The sequence below is a fragment of the Hoplias malabaricus genome, chromosome 10 (genome assembly GCF_029633855.1).
Source record: "Hoplias malabaricus isolate fHopMal1 chromosome 10, fHopMal1.hap1, whole genome shotgun sequence".
In the NCBI taxonomy this organism is placed as follows: domain Eukaryota; kingdom Metazoa; phylum Chordata; class Actinopteri; order Characiformes; family Erythrinidae; genus Hoplias; species Hoplias malabaricus.
The window spans coordinates 37,352,747-37,378,483 of NC_089809.1; the positions used below are offsets into that span (position 1 = coordinate 37,352,747).

Here is a 25,737-nt window from a genome sequence, read left to right on the forward strand (position 1 = left end):
AACGCAAAGCAACATGAGGTGGAGACGCATCGTGTGGACAGCAGGGAGCAGCCTGAGCTGCATAAGGACCAACAGTTGTTTCAGAAAACATTCAGAAAGGTTCAGCTTTCATTTTTGATTTCCTATAACCTTCCTTCCTCTTTTTCATAGGTAAATAATTTCACTCCCTCTTTCCAAGTACTTAAGTTACCTGAACCAGAGGCGTCAGTATTCAGTCAAATCTGACAGGAAGCTGTTCAAAAATGTACTGTAGGTTTAGTCATCTTTTCCATTTCTTTCATTTTGCCAAAAATCTCCCTGCCCCCAATAACTTTGACCCTAAAGCACTTATTTCCATGCAGGTACAAGCTGTTCTGTCCCTTGCAACAGAGCTGAGGGGTGCCTATATCACCTTCATGAATAAGTAGATGACACTGCTGTCAAAAGCTAACGGAGTTTAAGGTTATCACATTAACACAAGGATGAAATACTTTTAGATGATGTAAATGTCCATGTTACAGTAGTCAACTCAGAGAACTTCACAGCAGTCTTTGGAAGAGGAGGTTGTTAAATTACCATGATGAACTTTAGGCTGACAGCAGGGCAGGAGTTCAAACACAAGTCCAGAATAGACCGTATTTTAATCCCTGTAGGTCCTCCCCACTGATATGCAACTTGTATTGTTTTCAGAAGAGCCGTAATGTGAGCACCTAATTCACATGGTTTGTGAGGTAAACAACCTAAATACATTTCCCACGTAAGGCTCCAAAATAAAATGTTGAAAATTACTGCAATACTTAAAACGATGAGTGTCACAGCAGTCACTGGACACATCACACTAGTTACTGAACAAGACGTCTTATCTTATGGAATGATTCATAAGCTTAAGGTTCAAGAGTTCAAACTGTGTCTCGTGATGTGGCTGAAAAAAAAAAGCTTTTATGAGGTTGTCAATTTAAAGACAATGTGCCTTGGAAAATCTAATCTATTCCTGAGGGAAACTCTCCGCCTGGGCTTTGCATTTTTTGGTAAATGATAGGTTGTGGTGGTGGAATGAGAAGCTGAAACAAGATATCAATGGCTTATATTTCTTTACCCAGCTTACTGCTCCACAGTGACAGAGCAAATACAGGCTTTAATAAACACAATAGTGAACGAGGTAAAAAGGTTAGGTTTTGATTTCAGGTAGATTTTAACCAGTATCAGCTGATCTCCTGCAGTCTGGACTGTGCTGATTTACACTGTGTTCAGTGTTTTCGGTAGATTTATATGCACCGTCTTGTTGTTACTGTACCTGCTATTGTTATAACAGATTAGTGTTGTCACGATACGATACCTGCCCGAATATCTCAATACCGATACTGAAACGATACCTGGGTAAAGACCTAAAAGCAACGTACCTTCTTCTACAAGCTGAGAGCGATCGGCAAAATCGCTGGTATCTACTTGTTAAGTGGGAAGCCACACGTGACGTTTCGCGCCTTCGGTGCCGTGTCATTTGTTCAGAAGACGTGTTTACAGTTTGAATAAAGCTGAATTCCTCAATCAATTACGTGATCTCAGTTCAGGAGTTCAGAAAAAGGAATAAACTCCACATAAAAGGAAGCAAACGTGTCTTTGGCAGCACTTTATGCTCATTCTGATCTGTGTGAGCTGCTGTGTGGACTGAACCGGAGCTCTGTCTCCAGGAGCAGAGAAGCCGCTGAGAGAGAGCTGTCTCCGCCGCTCTCAGTCAGTCCCAGTGTTCTAACGAGTCGTACTACCGCCGATTCTCTTCTATAAAAAGTAACTAAGGTTTGTATCGAAAGTCGCTGGTGTTAGTCGGGTTTTGTGTTTTTACTCGCTAGAAGGTCTGAAAAGTCGTTAAAACAAGCGGCAAAATCATTAACGGAGAAAGAGGAGACAACTTCTGCCCCCCTGTGGCACTTGTTGGAAACAACGCTCTTGTTTTAAAGCACTCCTTAAAAGTACCGGTACTCATTATATTGGGTATTGTACAGTGTTTATTGACAAAGTACTGAGATACTTTTCTAGTATAGTATACTGTACAACACTATAACAGACATTCATTCTTTTTAGTAGTGTGATTCCTACTGATGCTGCTCAGGTAAATAATTTTTTGATCAGTCGCTAAAATGCATATGGCTACAACTTGCTCTTGTAAGTTATTTATACCATGTTTAAAAGTAAATATGTAGCACCCTGGCCTTAATTTTGACTACTCTATATCAACTAATCTTTGGGAAACTGGTTTTTGAAGCCGTAGGAAGAAAAAGAAGCGAATTAAGACCATGAGCCTCTAAATGGGGCTCCTCAATCCTAAAAGACAGGAAGTTAAAACAGCTCACTACAAGAAGGGTCAAACAAATTAGACTAATCCTCATCCCACATTTACATTAAGAAGGATGAACACGAGGCTTCACACACACACACTCTAATACCGTACAGCATCACAGCCCTGGATTACTGGGCCAAGATGTCATGGCTAATGTTTGTTTCACAAACAGACTGCGCTGGGGCTGACTGGGGCACAGTAGAAGGCTGAAAACTAAGCTGTCCTCAAGCACCTTGTCCCTGCTCTCCCCATGTTCTTTCCCCTCCAGTACACATCTGAGTGGTATAAAAGACAAGAAACATTTTTTAAAAACATATATATCCAGAAAATTAACAATGATAACAATGATATGACTGATTACATTCAGCTTTGAGCCCTTTCAACATTTTATGTGAGTTTTAAAATGACATTGGACACATGAAAGGGGAAAAAAAACAAACAAACAAACAAAAACACTAAGAAATCATCAAATAGTCCACCCAACAATGAGGGGATCATAAATTACATCTGACTTGAAAGACTCAAATCATATAAAGGACAAAAATGCTGATTCATTATGAAATCACCAAGTTGAATTTCCACCGACTGTGCTTAAGTCGTAGGCCACCTTGCCCTGTGCACCTGTTGCATGGACCACCACACGCAGATGTTACATGGAAGACATGAATAGCCAGAACAGCCAGATGTGCAGTGAACTAGCAACAAAGCAATGCACTGCAGCGATCTTATAACGATGTAGTGATGCATCACAGGTTAATCTTTGTAATCACAGTACGTAAATTACTATATAACTAAAAATAATTCAGTTAATAAAGTATATTTAATAATAATCTGAGCTCAGGAAACACACAGAGCCGTTCGTCAGAGCTTCTAAATGTTCTCCAGCTTCACAACAACAGTCAAGACTCAGTTCTGTAGGCTTCACATTGCTTTCTTAAAGATTTTACTTCCATGCAGATGTTTATATGCTGTTCCTACAGCTGCTCATCCGCAAGAATTAAGCAAAAATTAGCTGCAAATCTTTCCAAGCGTGACACAGAGACATTTTCTTTTACCACTGTATGGTTTCAAACATAATCCCATTACAGTAAACCATTACTAATGTATAAAAGCGTTTAGTGATTTGTATTATTTGGATTATTATCACAATTAACTACCCTAACACTGCAGACTGCCCAGTGAACACATGGTTTGCTACCTAGTATAATCCAGGGAGAGTCTGGTACATGGGCAAGAACCACCTAATACTGCAGGAGAAGAAACTGGACTGACACCCCCACGGACCGATCCCAATTCTGCTAGTTTTGGCATGACGTGTAGAAAGAGCAGCTTCACTGTTCAGTCACGTCAGACCAGTGCCAGAACCAGTACAAAACGATACACGGATGTGGGTTCACGTGGGTGTACAACTGGCAGTGAGGCCAGATGACTGCAATGAAAATATCAGACCCTCCGTCTTCATGTGTGCGGCCTATAACATAGCGTCTTTATGAGGCATGCTCGTCAGACGGACTGTGGCAAGGCCTAATCTTGTCTTTGTCATTGGCCAGTGGTGGGAAATCCAACAGGTGCACGCATTCTCAGGTGTGTTTTGCCAAGTCTTCCCTGGAGTGAACATCCAGGGTGCCCCCTTCTAAGCTAACAGAAGGAATAAAGTGCTGGTAGCTGATCTGGAGGTGTTCAGGAAACACCCACACACAAATGCAGAAGGAGTTGCAGGTCAACACTACTGTCCACAAGACAGGAGAGAAGAAAGAAAATAATATATATATAAAACAGAATAAAGAAACAAAGAACTTTACAAAAATTTACAACAGACAGGATTAAATTTCCCATAGTATGGTAAAAGTGGACTGAGGGGTGAAAAAACAAAAAATTAGGCAGGAAGATGGTACTGTAGTTACTAAAGTCCCATGTTATTCAAAAGTAAAAGTGGATTACCTTTGAGATCAAGTACAGAAATGCATTTCTAAGTAACTACACATAATCACAAAACAAAAGCTCAACTTGTGTACTCAATATATAAACACCATAAAAATGCATGCCATTGTAGATTGCATATTAATATTTCAATTCTTTTTTGTTTCCCTTTTTAATGTCACTTCTGCAAAGGCCCTGTAAATGCAGTGAATACAAACACAGCGAACCCGCAACCATGTCTGCACTGAGAAGCTTTTCTTGACAAAAGCAGCTATATCTTGTAAGTTCAACTGTAAATCTCTCACTTGAACACCACCCTTCACACAAAACATTAGAACTGCTGGACTGTAACAGCCTCACAACTTAATAAATAAAGCACAGCTGGAATTCTGAGTGTTAGTGCATTTAGCCTTGTGTGATTCAAATGTAGAACAAGTCAAGGTTACTTCCTCATAATGCTCTGCATCTCAATTCCCATTCTGAGACTTTGTGGGAATGACTGCCGCAGCCACATGTGGAGCCATGACGACAGAAAGAAACCTCCTCCAACACGGGTTCACAGGAAAGGGGAGGAAGAGGGTAGCTTTAGTCTTTGTTGACAGACTGTGCCCAGCAACACTAAAGTGCAGAGCCGAGAGTTGGACTATAGCTACACAGTTAGGAACCACTCCAAGGACATCACTGGGAGATAAAGAATAATTAACTGCACATGGGGACTTTAAACTATACTACGGATAAATCTACATTTTAGATCTGAGAAAAATGGCTAATAAAAATAGGGGTTTTAAATGCATCTATGTACATTAAGACATTAATATATCCATTTTCTTTGCCAGCTCTACCAGTTAGTTTACAAATATAAGTAGGTAGGTCAGATCTAATGGTCTAACCACTGAAACTGAAGAAGTGGCTTTCCTACGTTTTATCAGAAAAAAATATTTAAGAAGGCACTGTGGCAAATAAGGCCTTTGTCAGATTACATTTTGGTGTTGACAAACCATACTCTGTGTTATATACATTTAAGAACTTGATACAACTCAAACAGCTTCTTACTGATTTGTCACTAGCAAGAATTTTGATATGTCAACTAACCAACGACGGTTTTAAAAAAATGTACAGATCTACCAAAATATGCATACTATTCTTATTGGGTCCTGATTAGGGTACACCTCGAAAAATACTGATCCAAACCTACACAACATGAATCAGACGGTTTTACCTGAAAGATTTTTGCAGTCAGTTTAAATATAGTCAGCACTGACACGTTTGCTGAACTTGCTCATCCCTGCAGAAAGAGTAGCGTCGTAGCAGACACATGCCCCACATACGCATTAGTTGGAAACAAACCGGAAAAAAAGAAAAAACAATATGTAGAACTATTGAGTAAACACTGAGGCTGAAATTAGCTACGTTTTTCATCTTAATGCATCCATTTTCTCCTGTAGTGGGTGTTCACAAAAGGGTCCAAATGTTATCTGCATAAGGGCGGAGTAAGTCTGTAAGTAAGGTTTAGTTGTATGCAGGACCTCGGGATTCCTACTGTGCATTCCATCCATGTGCTCGTGGTATGAATACATTCAGAGTACATTTGTTCATCAGTACTTTTGCCTAATGAATATAATCACGGCCAAAATCCCTTCAAAACGACACTAAAGCAGATGGGACCCTAAAGAAAGAAGATATGGTTATAGAGAGAAGTATTTGGAATCCTTGTCAAACAACATGTTTGGATGACTTTCAAAGTGAATCCCAAAGTTCATAACCCAATGTTCTGCAGAGAACAAACGTCTGTACATTTTAATTCACAGCTCTTTATTTAATTTAATTGATTTTAACACATCGAGAGAAATAAGTTCATAAAATGATCATGTACATAAGTGTGTAAGTTATGTACAAGGTGTCACACCCCCCTCCACACCCCATGTTTCAAATTCAAATAGACATTCTCTATCCAAACGAACACAATTTAGCGTGCGCCCTGAAGAGAATGGGTTACTGGTTTTCACTTTGAAAGTCATCTTTGAAAATGTCATTTGACGAGGTGTTGCCAAACTTTTGCACATGTCTGTAGGTAATGTTCCTAAAAAATGGGAAGGTTGGGTTCGACAGCTCCTCAGTCACTGCTATCGTCTTCGTCCTCGTCATCCGAGACATTGTTGGGGCAGAATTTGCTGCTGGGAGGACGGCTGTTCGAGCGCACCGGCAGGGTGGCGCCCGTGGCCAGCTGATCGAAGCAGAACTCGCACACACGGACAGGTTTGGACGACTGGCTGGGCAGCAGGAACTTCTTCTCTGAACACGGCCCACACACGACAAAGCCACACTTCCGACAGTGGTGGCGTCTGCTGACAGGTGTGAACTTCACCTTCTGGCAGCGCATGCAGACGGATGCCTCAGAGTCCGGCACCCACACGGCCGCATGTTCACCAGTGGGAGATTTTCCACTCTTCTCCAGCAGGTCCAACACACATTTGCTGATGTGGCTCATCCACTCTGATTTCTCTGTGGCCGTGGCGGCGTATACAGCAAAGGACTTGGTCGGGGTCTTGATAAGCCAGCCGTTGCGTAGGTCACCCTCGTCAGCCACTGTGTCGATGGTGACGCTCTCCAGCGGGATGATGTGCTGCTTGTTGTACTTCTTTTTCTGGATGACGATGTTGCCATACACTAGGATGTCGTTGAAGAGGAAGAACTGCCGCGCCTTGGGCTTTTTGCGGCACAGCTTGGTCAGCACACCCTCACCAATGAGGACGCGACCTGGGATGGCCAGCGGCTGACCGGCTGTGCCGAAGCAGCCCTCCACGACCGCGATGCGCTTGGAGTTGGCCTCGCTGTTTGCCAAACGGTCCACCATTTTTCAGTGACCTGTGGAACACAAAACACAGAGGAAAAGTCAGTCACAGGTATAGACTGGTCTTAACCAATACATTATTCAGCTCAGTGCAGTTGTTTATGCTTGGTAGAAATTTCTAAAAACCTTATCTACATCAGCAGATCTACATCCTGAAGGTGTATCCAAACCATCAAGAAAGTAACTAGCTGAAGCAAGTAGGACAGACGCCACTGGAATAATCCACAGTCCAATAGATCTTCAAAGCCAGGCTTGACCAGTGGTGGACGTACACAATAATCTGAGGCTAACATAAAAGTGAACTTCAGGAAATATACAAATAAAACATTGTAATAGGGAACAGTTTCACTGCGTTGTGCAAAACTATCCACAGAGCTCTGAGGACTCTACGCAGTTACAGCAATACTTCACCAACAGTTTCCGCTGATCTGAGATGTGATTCCCTAATCTACCAATTACCAACTGAAAACATCAGTGAAATGCAAAGCAGGTTCCAATAAATAAATAAATCAGCTTATTAATGCTGGAGAAGTGGTGAATTCTTGTTCCAACAGCTAACTCGCACTGCAGCAGGAGTGGGTGAAAGCTTGACACATTTCCTCTTTTGGGGTCAGACAGTTAACCACTCGTCTTGCTACAGAACTGTGGACATCCACTGAATCACCACTCTATAAATGACAGAGCAGGAGAAATCTGTGAAGGCTGTATGGGCACTGTGTACGCAAACGCATTCCCCAAACGCACAGCTAACTGAGAAAAAAGACAGACACCAGAAAAATCAGATCACTCATCGGATCTCTTAATTTTTAAATAAAATTTACCGTTTCTAAATTATTGCCATGTCCTACTGATCTGTAACAGGGAGAAGAGAGCCTCTGCCGTCGCTATTCTGCACCGCAAAATCTGCACTCTAACTTTTGTAGGAGAGGAAGCCACAACACAACCCCCAGCCACCCCCTTGATTTCAGGACAGTGCTGTAAAAGTGAATTACACTCTGCAGCTCTAGAGGGAGCTCATGAGAAAAAACAGCTAATTTTTCCATTTTTAACATCATTATATTTGAAAATGCTGTATTTTGTCCTAAAGCTAAAAATCACACATTGATGATTGATATATAAAAGAATGTTGTGTGTTATTTTGTTCTCTCTTCACGGAGCGTGCAGTGCAATGCTCTGTGGTTTGGAAACGTCATTGACTTTGTTCATAAATTCATATTGTGGCAATGTAATGTAATAATGTGCTTTTATTTGTCATTGTACATCGTATGACGAAAGGCTGCCCCCTTATAACAGCATGACTGCCATAATACAACTTATGCAAATATTGCACACATTATACAGTGAATTGTTTGTTTCATGCTGCTCAGATCCAGCTTGTGCAATTTTAGATTTTTTTTAATTTCTTGCTTTTAATCAACATTTTGAGAAATATATCATAACATGCAATTTGTAAATGTCTTTTAGAAGAACTTATAATAGACCAATCCAAAGCACCTGAATACGAATGCGAACATGACAGTACTTCTAAAGGTAACTGGCAGTAAATGTCAGTGCATGTGCAAGTTTCCTTGGCCAAATAAATTGTTGAACTATTTTTGTTGTATTCTGGAAATCACAACTGTGTGTATTTCCTTTCAGAAAATCTTGGGTGTGGCTCTGAAGCTGTGCATTAAGTGTGAAACCGTCTTAAAATTTTCAAGTAAGCATTTAAATATTAGTCAAATGATGGCCACAAATGCAATAAGATCAATTGTAGTGTTTTCCCCACGCTCTGCTAACATGTCCCGAAGGCTTTAAGCTGATGAACTGTTTTGCACAATGTTTTGTGCTGCACCTGGGTTCGACTAACAGGATTTTCATCCTGCACTGTGGTTCTGCGTGTGTCCGGTGTCAAATAAAGGCGAAAGGTGAAAGCATTTCTTACAAACAACCATCTGAAAAAAAAGTCAACTGACTCAAACACCTGCCACCTACATATGCACATGAAGGCTTGTTCAAGGCACTGCTTAATGAGTGAGGCATTATTTCCTCAGAGGCCAGGCAAGTCATAAAGATAACCCAAGTAGTTGAAACCACTGGGTCTTCTGCATGACTGGAGAGTTAGCAAACCAGATACTAGTAATTAATTAATAATTAATTTTTATCTAGGGTCACAGACCACACGCTGCCTGTAGAAAACTTTAGAAAAGATATATATGAGATATTTCAGAACAGATTGATTATATATACACACTCATATTCCCAAATGTGAACTTGAACGTGTTTGAGATTACTCACATCATGAGATGTCCAGACTCACTTATATGTATGAATAACTCTATGTATATATGTATGAACTTACCGGAAAAATATAAGAAACCGTTTATTATCCGAAATTATCTATAAATATATTAAAAAATATATATTTTACTTAAAAAGTGGATTCTATATTAAATAAAACAATGAAATGATTGTTGTATATGTAAATTAAACGTGTTTACGTGTTGACAAACGATTTCATCAGGTCAAAATGTAGATAAAAAAAGGATTTTAAAAATGTAATAAATAAAATATTTATATAAAAATATTAACACAAATTCAGGGGAACACCCAGCCACATGTAGCTAAGACGAAGGGAACAATCTGTAACGCCTTACTTTTACAAAGGCTGGGCAGTTTTGCCGCTACCTTGGAAAAAGAAAAAAAAAAAAAAGGCATGGTGACAAGAACCCCCACTACAAAGTTGACCTCGTGACTCACTTCCGTCTCTCTAAAGAAATGAAAGTATCACACAGTATACCACTTAAGAGCAAGTGATATAACAGGGGAAAATATCTGAAAACACCATTCCATGAAGTAATCATTCATATCTTCATATTCATGTTCTGGCACTTATATCAGCAATCCATTTTTCCGAAAGCTGCACAATCAATGTGTAAATGAAACTGGATAAAGCTGTCATTAAGCATATGGCACAGTATGGATTTTTGGACCAAAGTTCACACCAGTTAATTGACTTCGACTATATCCACAGTCTGATGAATACCTTAAATACGACCACAGATAGCAACACTTAAAGCTTTATTGTTCCTGAAATTACGAAGACTTCAGACCTATTTACAGTGCACTTCACTGTAACATTTATCCAACTTATGCAAATAGGATTACAACACTGAAAACACATGTTACAAATAAGACACCACCGCCGAAACAGAAGAAGCAGAAGTGGAACTGGCTTTTACGCCAGAGCACCAAACTAAGTCTGACTGTTCAACGAGGTCGGTTGTCTCTTTGTGCACTTAAATTCAACAAGCTTCAATAAGCAGTGCACGACTTTATGCTGTGAACTTTATAGTGCAAGGAAAAGACCACTGAGTTTTAAAAGACGGTAAATCCCCTTTCAAATGTGAGATTTTAAAGTTATTTATAGGTATCTTGGTGAAGTTCAGTGTGGATGAAAGCCAGATTTAGATAATACTGCATGTAAAGCTGAACCTTTGTGATAGTTTAGTTTACCTTTTGAATATGAAGCCAGAAACAGCAAAACAATCATAGAAAATCATGTCTTATAACCATGCGCATATGAATATGTGCATCTCAATAAAATATAATTTAGAGCTCATGTGTTTGCTCATATAACACAAGCGCACAACAGGCGAACCAATTTGTAACTAACTGAAAAGAAGGGAAGGGGGGCTCTAAATAAAATAATAAAAATATTAAAAAAAAACAACATAGAACAATGCATCGACATGAGCAAAGTCACATCTGTGATCACTGACAGCACTCCATCCATGACTGGACAACACATGGGTCGGGTAAGTAGGTTTGCTGCAGTTAACCCTGCCCTAATAATATTTCACGGCATTATTCACAAATCTGTGCTCCAAATTGTAGAAAAATATAGGCCCCAGAAATATTGAGTTGAAACTCGCACACACATACCTTCCACCTATATTTGTTAATCACAATTTAATACAACGAACACCATCCAAAAAATGGTGCACACCAGGATCGGTGTCTTATCTTCGCTACAACAGAGCACTGCCCCAGTGTCAGAGCTGTGCTTTCAGTTCAACACTGTCACTCTCAGTGAATGTCAGTAAAGTCAAATAATCAGAGTTAAGCCACAGAGAGTGAACACTGGTAAAACTAACCCGGTAATGTGTATGTAATTCAAACGGATCTATTTGGGCATTCCTATACACTTGTCTCCAAAAGCTATGCCCTAATAACACTTCTAAAATGTTTCTACAGAAATACAGGAGGTCCTCTGGTTACGTCAGTCCCGAGTTACGATGTTTCGTGGTTACGACACATCTCCCATTTACTGTTTCGGCTTAAGAGGTTTTGCGTCGTAAACGTCGTAACGCGAACTTCGTGTGTGGTGTGCGCGGTGGAAGAATACACGGTTACGCGGCTTGGGACCGGGGAGGATAGGTGTTAGGATAGGATAAGTGCTTACAGTATGTTATTTACGTACGTATGTTCCGACTTGCACCGAAAATCGGTTTACGACGCGACGTAGGAACGGATCAACGTTGTAAGTCGAGGACCCCCTGTATATGAGTGCGATTCTTTATCTGTAAAGCTTTCAATTACACAGGGAGCTTTAATGATTTGTTGTATCATTGGTAGTTTAAAAGAGAAACAATTCCTATAATCTAGTGGAAACATTAGAACCCTTTGACCAAAATGATTAGAAGAGAGCAAGAGTTCACATTTCAAACTGCAATTCTTATGCATCTTCCGTTTTTACGGCATAGTACAGGAGAGCCAACCACCATGATAGTGTTCGAATTGAGAAACCACTATACAGTTATGTGTCATGTCACATCACAGCATATCAGGGAGGCAACCAGCCATCAAAAAACAAGTCTCGATCATGCTAATCATTGTTTTCAAGTTATGCAACACCAGACTTGCCTGCAGCAGTTCTCTCCGAACAATGCCAAGTCACGTGGAACTAAAGACTCCTACACAATAACCTGATCATTTATTTTATTAAATCCTTCTATATATAAAACTCCTTCTGTACAAAAACTACACAGATGTATGCAGGCTTCCTCTCCAGCTAAAGGGAAAAAGCCCTACAACTTCCAACTCAACATGGAAGCATTTACCCATGATGAATATAGACTTACAAATATTGAAAGCTATGGGGTTTCACCTCATTATTCATTCATTCATTATCTATAACCCTTATCCAGTTCAGGGTCGCGGTGGGTCAAGAGCCTACCTGGAATCACTGGATGCAAGGCAGGAACACACCCTGGAGAGCGCACCAGTCCTTCACAGGTCCACACACACACACACACACCTATGGACACGTTTGAGTCACCAATCCACCAGGAAAACCTGCAGGCAATTTGAAAACAAAAATATTAATTGCTGGTTTGATCCCTGGTGATTGCTTAGGCCCTTTTTATACATGTCTTGGTTAATTCAATCACAAATGACGGCCAAAATACATAGCAATTCACTCCCGGCACAAAAGTTAATGTGTGCTCTGCTTATTGCTGTCGGAGATGCATTGAGACACTTTGCTGTTCACGCTACAAGAATAATGTGGTCACCTCTGAGACTGGACGTGCCTCAAGGACTCATTGTACCCTGTTTGCACCGGTACTTTGTGCTGGCCACGTACAATCGGATCGCACGGGATGCATGTTAATGCCAGGTGTGAACAGGGTCTTAGACATCACCAGACCAAATACATGTGATAAAGATGAAGCTGGGTCAAATTATTTTAAAAATATATACATGAAAAATAAGAATAAAAGAGATACAAAATTCTGTGCGATGTGTGAGCAGTGTTAGTGTTGTATTTAACATGTCATACTGCCCAAATAAAAACATATCTAAATATTTGTCCCTTTTTAGTTTACTACATCATTTGAACACAGCAGCTGTCCTGCACACTTTTTTGGCACGTCCTGATAGCAGCACATGAACATGTACGTGTGGAGGAAGGCAAAGGACTGAATTACGGGCGGTGCCCTAGATTCGCAATGTTCTAATTCTGCCGAACTATGATGAACAAGAGTAGGCATGTGACTTTCTTAATAACTAGACTCCCTAACATGATTAACCAAGCCATTCACCATTCCCATTGAATTTTTTTATTTTATAGTTTTTTTTCAAACACTTCACAACCGTTTGCTCACAAATACTAGAAGAACCCTTGCCCAATAAATAAATAAATAAATTACAAATCAGGAACTAAAAGGAGCTTCTGTCAGAAATAGTGCTTCTGGGATTTCCTGCATTTTTGCAAGTCATGACAAGTTCCTTTCTCATGGTCTTTTCCTTGGCCTGCTTTTCTGCCTCTCACTTTCTGCTCGGAGCTGGACTATGCGGACGGGGCACTGGGGAGGAGCTGAAGTATGTGTAGTAGTGTGAATTATTTTCTCCATGTTCAAGTAATACTCAGCATGTGTTAAGTAACATCACAGACTCACTTCTCACTACGCTAGTCTTACTCCATTAATGAAAACCTACACGGAATACAAGAATGGGTTGCACCTGATAATGACATTGATAACAAGTATATATTTATAGTAAGCAATGTATAACACTGTCTAAGGCAGTAATTGAGTTGTTTAAAATGATTATCTTGGCAGCATTATGTACCAGAGCTGTGCTGAAGTGTGGCTTGAATACTGGAGGAAGGAAAAAATAATATTCTGATCTAGTCCTACAATATGATGAAGTAGCACACACACACACACACACACACACACACGTTCTTCATGTCTTCCTGTGAGGTAGCAGAGCGTTTGAGAAGATTGAGAATTAAAGCCTATTTTTAGATGCATATGTTAAAGCAAGTGCCTCAAAAACATTTTAAAGCTTAATAGCGTTTAAAGACATAATGGAGTTGTATGAACTAATGCTTTTAATACTTGTACAAGGAAACCATAAACTGTCTACTGTACCACCCATAATCTTACATAAAAAGAGATGCAGACCTTATTGTGTAGTGTCCCTAGATAAAAACATGCACAAATATATTGTGGCAAACACTTTTTAGAAGCATTTTACAGCCTGATTTTTCACTTCAGTGTTACAGTCGATTACTTTCTGCTACAGTCCTTTTAAAGACCATTGCTACCCTTCGAAGCAGGTGAGAGCAGCAGCAGAGCCGTGTCTATGAGCAATGCAAATGTATTGCTGGCCTCACAGCAGGCTGCTTCTTGACCCAGAGCACCTTTAACTAATCTTCGACCTTTAACAACTACCACAAGCCACAGATGGTCAGACACCACACGGAAAGCTTGTAACCTGGCAAAGGCCACACTGATCATCACAGTTTAGTGATGTGTGACGAAGGACTCAGCTCACTTCAAGGGTATTGAACCCCCATCTCTCCAGATAACTCCACAGCTTGGCTTTGTGCATGATGTCCTCGCGCTCATGTGCAGCTGCTCCATTGCACACTGTTCTATGCAGGTTATACAAGCTGTTTTGCACACAACTCAACACTGATGTCCAACATGACTGCATGTTTTCGTAGTTAAACATAGTATGTATGATGGGTGTTCTCAGGCTTTCTGCCATATAACACATAATGTGTGACAGAAAATAGCAACAAAGATCTTCAGCCCATTTCAATCATTCACCCATCAAAAGAAACACAGAGGTAACAGCTAAAAGGTCTACGTTCTCAAACACACACGGAAAGGGTGACGTCGAGCTGAAGAGGGACTTTGGCTGTGCCTGGCACTTACACACTAAACACACTGATGAGCCACAGCGAGGACGGAGCTGCGGGCTCATGCTACATCCATGCTTAATTCATGTAAGTGACTTTGTTGTCCTTGTCTCAGTGTCTGTGAGCAACTGGGGCTACGGCTTAAAGTTTTATTGTAAGAATGAAATAATTATTTTTTAAATTAATGTACGAATAAATGTTTACAAAACTGCGTTATTCAATTATCAGCTCGGATAACAAATGTTTACCAATGCTGTTCATTAGTATTTTACCAGGAAAATCAGCCCAGAATTTCCTATTCGGTGCATTTCTACTAGAGTTGAAATACTACCAACAAATCTCAGGCCTAAATAATAGTGACACAATGAACTACAATTAGCACTAATCGCAGGTATTTGTCAAATAACATCAGCTAAAAATTCATGATTCAGTCACATGCCTACACATTCACGGGTAAATCAAAGTTTCCATGTCAACCACTCCCTGATTTAAACAGAAGAAACAGAAGGTAGGCTATAAGCCTGGCCTGGTTTTATGAGCCACAAATATAATAAACAGATTGATCCAAGTGCCCATCAGACCGCTGTAAAAACTCACCGAACACTGAGAAATTCCACAGCTATACGCAGCCACACTTACCTCACTTCACACTAGAATACGTCAGAGCTACAGGCGACCAGTCATTTTTCTATGAGAGAATGCATCCATGAGCTGTACCCATGATTTAGTGGCAAATGGAAAGCAACGAAGGCAACAGAGTGTCAAGAGACAACCAGCAACGCAACACCACCGACAGCACCTCGGAACAAATACAGAGATGCACTGTCCAAGGTCCCCCCCACGCTGTACACACCCACAACCAACATCAGAAAGCACCCTGAACACGCCCACGAGAGACAAATCTGGGGCACCATATATGACTTGTCACCCACAAGCTGGAACAAATATCTCCAGGATAAACCCAATGTAATGAGATTAACACAGTTCCAGGAGGTTAGACCTATGGAAAGTGACAGAAAACTGTTAATGTGTTAACAGTCCTCAAAACTCCTGCTTAAAAATAATTCAATTAAAAATAAATAATAATAATAGTAATAAATAGATATATAAATAAATAAAGCTAAGCTTTGTCCAGCTTTTTCAATTCTATTTTTTTTCCATTATAAGATATATTAAGATTTTGTGGTTAATTAAATTGACAATAAACTTCTTTTAATGGATTTTAATGGGTGGATTGGCTCCTTGTCCAGGGTGTGTTTCTTCATCGTGCCACTGACTCTGAATAGGCACGAGAACTACTTCAATCCTGATCAGGACGAAGCAGGTACAGAAAACGAATGAATGAATATGCTACTTTTTACTATGTAAAACACACAACTTCAACTCTCATGGGTTTCTGTGTCTAGTTTAGCTCCAGGGTCTCAATTTCAGTTAGTTTTAGTATGATTAATTTATTGATTTTATATATGAAATAACATACGCAGGAAAAACCCAGTAGTTCACATGAACTGTTCTCACATGGGACTAGTTACAGTTTTCTGTCACAGACTTTCTTTATGGATAATTTCAAAAGAAAAAAAATACTTCAACTGTTTAAAGCAACGAGGCGCTTATTTTCAGTTCCTCAGTCTAAAGGGAGTTTGTGTAAAACAGCAGCTCTGACTGATCTCACAGCAGTGTCTCTCTGTGTCTGTTTCAGAAACAAAAAGCGCATTCTCTCTAAACAATGGGATGTAAGGAAAGTGATTGTACGGGTGCAGAATTCTGTGTGAAGTCTCTCAAACTCACAGCTACTGGTATTACTTTTAGCATTGGTCAAATATACATCATGGACATTTTCAGGGATAAATAAATTTAATCAAATATTTAAAAAGATCTTTCTCCAACAATATTACTATATGATTTTAGAGTTTACAATTTTATAGATTGAAAGCAAAAGTTGCCTAGTGTAAATCAGACAGACGAGTCCAGAGCTGACAGTGGAAGGATGTGAACAAAGAAAAACAAGGTTTAAAAGAGTGTCTTTAATTAGTAAAAGGAACTCAAAAGTTTTCCTTTTGAATACTGGAGAGATTTAAAGACACAGTGTTTCAAATTAGGGATGGGCGGTATTCACATTTTTCATACCGTCTCAAAATATTATCTCAGTATACAGTATTAGCGTGGGGAGAGGGTGCTTTGAGCCTTATATCTCTGAGCACAAAGTCAAGTGAATTTAGCTAAACAAAGCCAGACAGTGCACATCGGAACACGTGCTGATGATAAAAACCCGTTTCTGGGAGAGCAAATTTCAGCAGCTGGTGCTGAAGGAACAGAAAAGTTTGAAAATAAGTGAAATAATACAGTGTACGTTGTTTAGAAACACAGCTGGAGCTAACAGGCACTTGTGGTTTAGCACATCACAGCAGATTTTTCAGAGAACTGAGGCTCAAAACACACATTTAGAGGATAAAACCATATACCTGTGAGCACAAAGTTGAGTGAAGGATTTTCGGAGAATTATGTCCATTTACAGCTTAATTCCTTTCTCTTTTAACCCAAACTCAGGGCTAAATTTACAACTGTGGTGGGCTAAATGCACATTAAAGTTTTAACCGACATTTAAGGACACAGAACCGAAATTTGACACGATACATACGTCAAACACCGCCCTCATTTTAAGATACATCCATATTTTTATATACCGTGGTATACGGTATTATCGTTATAGCACCCAACCTCATTTCAGATATGAAGGAACTTCTAAGACCTTGGTTCAGCTTAAATACATTCATCAATGAAATTCAAATGCAACCTGAAATGCTAATGTATGTGATATAAAAATCTGTTCTATGCTAGTATAGTATAGAAAGGCTTTACAGGATATTCCAGTTGAACATTTTACTAAATAGTATTCCCAGGATTTTAGTTTAGCTTTGTAACCATCAGTAAAAAGGCTACTTCTTTATAGCAGCAATTTGACATATGTAGTTTTTTTTTTTTATACACTAATACTAAACTTGTGACACACTCAATGAAGTTTAAATAAGAAATTAAAAATTAAAGTATAAGATAAAACAATCCTGAAATATAGCCAAAAGGCGCTCATCAAACCTCTCCTAGAACGATGTGGGTATGGCTTTCATATACTAATGAGGGCACATGACTGACAGCCCTCTGTCACTGGCCAACAAATATTTAATGTCTACGTAACCACAGCAACACACACAGCCATGACACAGAGATGATTCATTTTTTTACATTTTAATCTAAAATTTGGCTGTGATTTACAGGTCCTCATGGTGTACTGAAGTTTTTAACGCCTATCAGCCTGTGATTGGTCAGGGTAAAGCCAAACTTTACACATTTTATGACTGCATTGAGAGGAGAATGATACTGCTGAAATACAGCAGACTTTGGGAACATAAATATAAGAAATTATTGTACCCTTATAATCTGGGCCCTCAGGAGCCAGATTAACTTCATTAGAAAGAAAATGCATGCCTCTTTCACAGATGAACTTTGGAGAACTTCTAGAGAAACTCTAGATTATCAGGTCCGTAAGTGTTCCGGAGTTGTCTTTCACACATGCAGCTCACAGCGGGAGAGTATGTGCTTCAGGCTCATTCTCACAGTGGGAAATGAAACAAGTGCTTTAGGCATGAAGCAGTGCATATAAGAGGAACTCCAGAACATTTCCGACTCTGTTCTCACAAGCCCTGACTCTGATTTTACCAGGTAAAGTCCAGGTAACGTCAGGGAAAAATGTGTAACCTACAAAATATTTTTGGATTACTGTACATGTGTGAAAGGGCCATTAGATTCCCAGGGGGTTTAAGATTTGAACATGCAACATTTTGCTTGTTGGCTCCAGTCTACCAATGTCACAAAATTGACCTAAAACCCTAGTATTGTAACAGGGGGGGGGACGGTGTGGGGTATTAAGGTGCATAAGATTAAAAGAAAAATGCAAAAACATTAAAAGGCAAATGAAAAAAAGTATAACCAAGGCCACCTCCGCATTTATCACCTCCGCACTGATTTTATCTGAGCTACCTCAAAACTGAAATAACATTTTGCAAAAAGAAAACCAAGAAACTTTGATACAAGAAGATACAAGATACACTCAAGAGAAACCCATCTGAACATTATGCTCACTTTTTTTTTTTCATTAAAAGTCAAGTAAATGTTGATTGCTGACACTCTGTTAAGTATTGATCAGTCTAAAAGCGATAATCAGCGAGACTTCTGCTGCGATTCATGCTGCAGAGCAGATGTTGAGTTTCCCATTATGGTGCTAATAAATATTATAAAAGAAATCATCTGAAATCCAAATGGAAGAAACGGCCAAGCTGATCAAAATCGGGCTGCAAAATTAAATAAAATTTTGATTAAATTTATGTTAAAAAAATAACACTGCATGATATATGCACTGCACTATATGAGCAGGCTCTGTTATGATATGTTATAGTATTTTTTGAACCAAAGAAGCAGAGCTTCACAGTATCAATGGCAGAAATATAGAGGCTAAATCAAGTTATGGTTAAAACTATAAACCCACAAAATTAGATTAAGCATGTTCCTGCATGCTTTTACGCACACCCACCAGACATCCTGTTGAACTGCAGAGACCAAGAACTCAAAGATAAGATCTGCTATAGCATTTGAGCTATCAAAACACAGATTGTGGAGTGACAGTTATGGCATGCCTCACATGGTGAAACATAATGTGACAAAAATATTTTATCACTTCCAATAAACTGTGGCCAGTTCTTACAGAAGTCCTGCTACAGTACAGAAAAAAGGTCACGTGTTCAGTGCCTACAGCATTTCCACCCCCCACCAAAAAAAAAGGGAAATGGCTGACACACTTCATCAAGTCACCCTCCAAAAAAAATGAACAATATAAATTTGAATAAACAATATAATACTGGAGATCAAGTAATGCTTGGCGTTTTATCCAAACTCAACTACATTTGTTGTAACCTTTGCTTTACAACATATAATTTTGCTTGATTATGTTGTTTTGATTCTGGCCCATCCCATATCTGCTGATGATCCACTGGACTCTCTTTCACCTGTGACTGTAATAGATAGTCTTTTCCTAATTCATTGTAGTGTGAGTTACCTGACAGTGACTAATCTGGGCATATAATGAATAAACTAAAATATGCGAGAAAAGGACAAGTGCAATTTGTGAATGTTTCCTGAAACGCTTCATAATCTGGAAATAAATAAGTGAACATGTGGTTGTTTACTCCTCCCTTGACCTGTAAAAATATAACAAATCCTGTGTGGGTAAAGAACCAAACCATTGACTTCTCTCAGTTTTCAGTGTTATACGAGGAAAACGTAATAACAAGCAGTATTACTGGCCATCACTTGCTCAAACACACCCTCTCCCTCGCTCTCCAAAACAAATCCAGTGCTGCACTATTAGCACCACTCTAGAAACCATTCATGTGGAAGCAGCAGTAAATCTTTGATAAAAAGTATAAATGAACTACACCTAATAAACTTAAAGGATAAGACTAGAAAGTACAGAAATGTACAAAATACTGAATAAATGGCTTTTTTCCCCACTTTAATCCAATGTGGATTTGCTTCCATTACAAAACGATAAAATTAACGGTTATTATTGGTATCGGCTACTCCAAATTGCTAATTATTGGTTATCGTATCGGCCCAAAACATTCAAAATTGGTGCATCCCTAGAGAGAACTGAAAATGAGCTACACATTCAAGAGATAATCTACAGAAGAGAAATATTGACTGCTGAGTAACGCTCTCACAATGTACAGCAATTTGAAAAAGGCAGCACATACAGAGTGATGAACCCTTGTGTGTGTGTATCACTCTGTATTGTTAACGGGAAAGCAGTATGTGCACCCACTGTAGTTTTACTGTGATAACTCAATATTTACAGATGTTTCTACAGCAGCAGCAAGAGAAATAGTTAAGTGAGGAATGAAGATTGCTTGGTGGATTTGCACTGAACACCCAATAATGACATCAGACATTTGCATATATCACTGCTCCTGGAGGGTTGTGCACTGGTTTGCATTTGTATATTATTTTTAGATCCACTCTTGTGACACCCTTGGGACAATATTGAGATCCTCAATTAAAGAACCACTGATTTGACTGAATATTCAGGGACCGATAAATAAGTCAAACAAAGAAACAAATACATAACATACCTGTCAATGCTAAATACTGGGCCAATGATTATTGAATAATGAATATAATTCACCCTTTACAAAACTATGAAAATAATCATTTTTCTTTAGTGTTTCACAGAGTAGCAGAGTTTTAGCGGATCACATGGATACATGGGTAAAGAGGCTGTAAAGCATATCCGCTCACAGGGGCTTGTAGGAACTTACCACATCAAAAGAATAATTTTCCATCTGGACATTCATGAGCCTGCAATTCATTACTGTAATATCCTCCTACTGTTAACATCAAGTGTCATGACATTTTAAAAAATGTTTTACATTGGGAACAGCACTTAGCAACTTAAACTATTTTCAATAAACAGCAAGCCTTTACTGTTTAAAAAATACTGAGCTGCACTGGCAACAGATGAGCTACGCTAGTGAAAGGAATGCACTGCAACAACATCTGTTTCTCGCATTCAAAACGCCTTCCAATTCCTCTGCACATTGTCATATGAAAACCAAATAGTAGTGCATCCATCAACATAAGGACATACACCTGCACAAATGCTTTAGAGTAGGCTGTTTTTCAAAGTCCCTTTGCCAAATATCAAACAAAAAATAGGAAAAAAATATATTTGAAAACCACACATAGCTGAAAACAGGCGGGAGTCAGTCCCCAGTGAAAGAATAAATTCTAGCAGCATTTTTTTTCTCCATACTTGTATTCAGAAAAATGACCACCTTGTATATATTTAAATATATTATCATATGTTATTTAATATGAGTCATTTTTAAAACCACACAATTAAAGTGGCAATTAAACATACAGTTAAATAATTTCACTTTTAATATGTGACTAATGTGGCTCTCTGGAGTGAAAAGATTTGCTTTGGCCTATTGTATTTTAACACTTAACTGTTAAAGGGTGTTAAAATGACGCATGACACCAGTAAAATCAAACCAAGAATCGGGTACAGATCACTTCATACGCTACAAAATAAAACAGCTGCTCTGTGTCCTAAACGTCTCACGAACGAACTCATACACGAGTGGCAACCTACCTGCAATTATAAGTTCAGTTCAATTCCGTTCCAAAGAGTGGATCAATCTTTATCATGACAACATACTTTTATAACCCCTAGCAGTATAAGGGGTTACACAAATATCACGAAAACACTCTTGTAAAACTGGCAGTTGTGATGAAATATTTCTCGGGAAGTCAGGATCATCTGACTACAGCGTACTTTCTTCAACAAAGGAAGAGTAGGATGCAACTAGACCACAAGACCTGGAGGGTATTCCACAAAACAGGATTTCAGAGTTACCGCTCCTATTATTTAGGACTGATTCTGGGTTAAAGTTACCTGGTATCTGAAAGAAAACATGCTTTGTGGTGTAGCAAACCTCCTGCTCGAGTTCAGAATACAGATTCACCCATATGGAAAGTGAGGGCTGATGGTATTAGCCAATAATTATCAAGAACTTACATGAACTGTTAAAAACAAAAAGAAGGGAAAACATAACAGGTATTTCTATTGGCTTACAATTGTAGCAAAATAAGTATGACATTTTTAAGTAATAAATAAGCATTAACGTATTAAAAGTAATAAATTAAAATGTCCACATAATGGTACCTACATAGTCTGAAATTTACAACTGCAACAAAAGCATTCAAAAAAACATTCTTATTTATATTTCTTTTCAACACAGGAAAAATGTTATGGAAGATACGATAGAAATGTTGTTGAAAATGATTTCTTTTACTTGATAGAATCTCATATCAGCAAATTATATCATAGTGTTATACCATGTTCACTGAGGACTCTGATACAACAGTTTTAAATACAATTTTTTTCCTAAATAAATCTCCTTTTTGAGGTTTTTCACTGAGAGCATAAAGAGGCTGATGTTTCCCAGTCCCCGTCCTTAATTGACTTTGCCATATTTTCAGTTTTTACAGTTGATACAATCCCAAATGAGCTTTACAACATGCTGCTGATTTGAAAAAGTTGACAGAAGGTGGACAAACCCAAACTGCAGCACACAGACAGGAACCAGAAATGCTGCACTAGACAAAGTGTATGGCATCCCTATTATCCAAGATGTAGATTGTGTGTGAGAATATCTAAATCAGTGGTCATAAATTGTAAAAATTGGTATTTAAAGTAGGTAAACATTTTAATATTCTCCAGACTTTCTCCAGACTTACAAAAGCAACAACCTTTTCACCCAGTAGCCAAGCATCACCTCAACACTCTTCTAATCCAGTGTACAATACGAAAACATCATCAAATATGAATTAGAAATATTGGTTTAGTCTGTGCACACGCCTGGTCTTAATATTTTATAGTCAAGCCAGTTTTGATAGTATGGCCTATCCCTACAAAACTGAATGTGATCGTCAACATTTCAACAAAAACAGTGGTACTTGGCAGTCACAGGACTGTGGTGTGTTAACCCTGCTGTAATATCTCAAATAGACACTACCCAGTAAACAAGGAACGTCCCTGGACGTTCAAAATAGGTCTAAAAGTAGTCTGTCCGTCAAGGACATATTTTAAACGTCAATGGACGTCCAAAATCCATCTTAATAAGTTAGTTAAGTAGTGACCAATCGATAACGTCAGTGGACGTCCAAAACGCGTTTTATACAAGTAATTTATTTCGGGACCAATTAATAACGTCAATGGACGTCCAAAATACGTCTAATAGTCGTCTTTTCAATGTCTGTGTTTGGACATCTTTTCAACTTTCATTTTCAACCTTAAGAGAACGTTGATTAGACGGCAGTCATTACGTTATTTCAACGTTGAATCAACGGCTAAATGTTTACTGGGTAAATCTCTGTCTTCCTATTAGCTAATTGAACCAGATTATATCTATGAACAGCGTAGACTAAACCCTGCAGTGCAGCAGCACTAGACGCATCACAAAGTGTTCCATTCCTCACCCACTGCCCACTTTCTGTGTAGGTGTGCAGGTGATGAGTTATGAGGCAAGGTGTAGGATGCATAATAATCAGTCTAAAAAAAAATCTAGTTGTTTCACCACTCATAAACCACAATCATTTTTTGATTGTTCAGTTATACATTTTTTATGTTTTATCCTTATGTGTTTTTTCATGTGTTCATGGTGGATGGGTATATGTATGGCACTATAAAACAAATAGGTACTCAGAGGAATAGTATGGATTAGCTACTACTTTACCATTGTCAACAATACATATAGGACCTCAGAAAACACCTAGTTTCGATGTACATACTGAACAATAAATGGAAAGTCTATATTTACTTTTAGACCTCATGACTGACTTCTGGTTCCTAGCAATAACACTGTCTGGGGTGTGAGTTTAAAGTTTCTCTATAATGCAATAATGAAGACAAAAATGCTCTTAAGGACGTTGTTTATATGTCAAAATCTAAATTCATCACAAAATCTGAAAACTGGGTGGAGTCTCGCTTTAAGTGATATGTTCAAACACTTAATCTCGGCTCGAATTCCCGAATCCCACACTTGACGCTACAAAATAACAGACCGTTTATGACCAATAAATCCTGAACCACAGTTCACAGCAGAGAGTAATATACTTATACGACATAAATGTATAATTAGATGTGGGTTTTTGGTCTTCTTGCCGTTATTTAGCGCCCCAAACCGAACTGGTTTCAGTCCTTAGGGAAGTTGTAGTGAAGTTAGCCCTGAGCCAGTTTGCTCGAGTTACTGTTGAGGTGAAAGCTGCGAGTAAAGCTTGAAATAAATAAACTTCATGAAATGTAAAAAAATAACTCATATTAGCCACTCACATGACTTTTAAATATATCTGGAACAGAAAAGTTAACGTTAGCTAATCCTATTCGCCAGTTACTGGTTTGAGTTTTCCGTTTTCCACCTTAAATAATGCGTGTAGCTGGAGAAGCGTTTAAGGTGGAACGGTTAATTCAAAGAATCAGCTATTTTCAGCTTCTGTTAAAGCTAGCCAGGATTAAACGGAGTGGACTCGGTTAAAAGGAATAAACCGCAGGATTTAACTGATTTTCTTATTTAAACGAGATATTTTTTTCGGCAAATGCTGTTCAAGTTCCAAGGGTTCAAACACGAATGAAGTAAACACAGGGAAGTTCGTTGAAACTCACCCGGAGCAGCAGCGCAGCAACGTCGGCTTCACAATGGACAGCAACCACACCGGAGATTCTGAGATTTATTTATTTTTTTAAACTCCAAATGAACGTCTTCAATAGTTTGTGTCCTTTTTCTGAGCCCCTCCAACTTCTCCACCACTTCTGAGGGCTGAGTTAACTCCACAGCCCGAGGAGAGAGGGCAGCAGCAATATGGCTGAGAGCGAAGTGAAGGGAAGCGAAGGGAATGTGTGTTTTAGGCGCCACTGAGTCACTGTGGGAGAAATGAGCAGCCTCCGCTTACTTGCTACTGCACTCGTTCTCAACAAGTCTGACAAGACTTTCAGTGCCTCTACTGCTTTTTTTTAAACAAACCCGCTGATGTTTTTATCTCAAACAAGAGCCACACACCTCCTATTAAGAAGCATAAGCATATGGCCGAAACTCTCGGGGCTATTTTTGGATTCCTGCATTTCTAATGAGAGAGGAGACGGTGAAGAAAGAGCGGTGTGGTGTGGGGGTGAGAGACAGTGTTAATACTGACTGAATGACAGAACTAAAGTTCAAGAAAACAGTACAGTTGGCTTTAATTTTCACTGTTTATGCTGACAAACTAATCTTTAAATAGGTGAAAATAAATAGACGGGTTGTAACGAATAACATTCAAGTACAATTCTCATATTCTAATTGATTTTTGAGGGTT

General features: G+C 38.9%; 1 protein-coding gene across 3 annotated transcripts; it reads right to left on the reverse strand.

The window, feature by feature from the left end:
- Positions 1-1,747: 1,747 nt before the first annotated feature.
- plekhf2 (pleckstrin homology domain containing, family F (with FYVE domain) member 2) lies at positions 1,748-25,510 on the reverse strand. 3 transcript variants are annotated; one of them, XM_066683354.1, is made up of 3 exons: positions 25,052-25,510; positions 12,304-12,422; positions 1,748-7,099 (listed from the first exon to the last, which is right to left on the reverse strand). In XM_066683354.1, exon 3 carries the CDS (start codon positions 7,086-7,088, stop codon positions 6,348-6,350), a length of 741 nt encoding a protein of 246 aa, XP_066539451.1. In that variant the 5' UTR covers positions 7,089-7,099; positions 12,304-12,422; positions 25,052-25,510; the 3' UTR covers positions 1,748-6,347. The 3 variants fall into 3 exon arrangements, with proteins under 3 accessions (XP_066539451.1, XP_066539452.1, XP_066539453.1); XM_066683355.1 differs by lacking the exon at positions 12,304-12,422; XM_066683356.1 differs by lacking the exons at positions 12,304-12,422; positions 25,052-25,510 and adding an exon at positions 15,418-15,533.
- Positions 25,511-25,737: the final 227 nt, after the last annotated feature.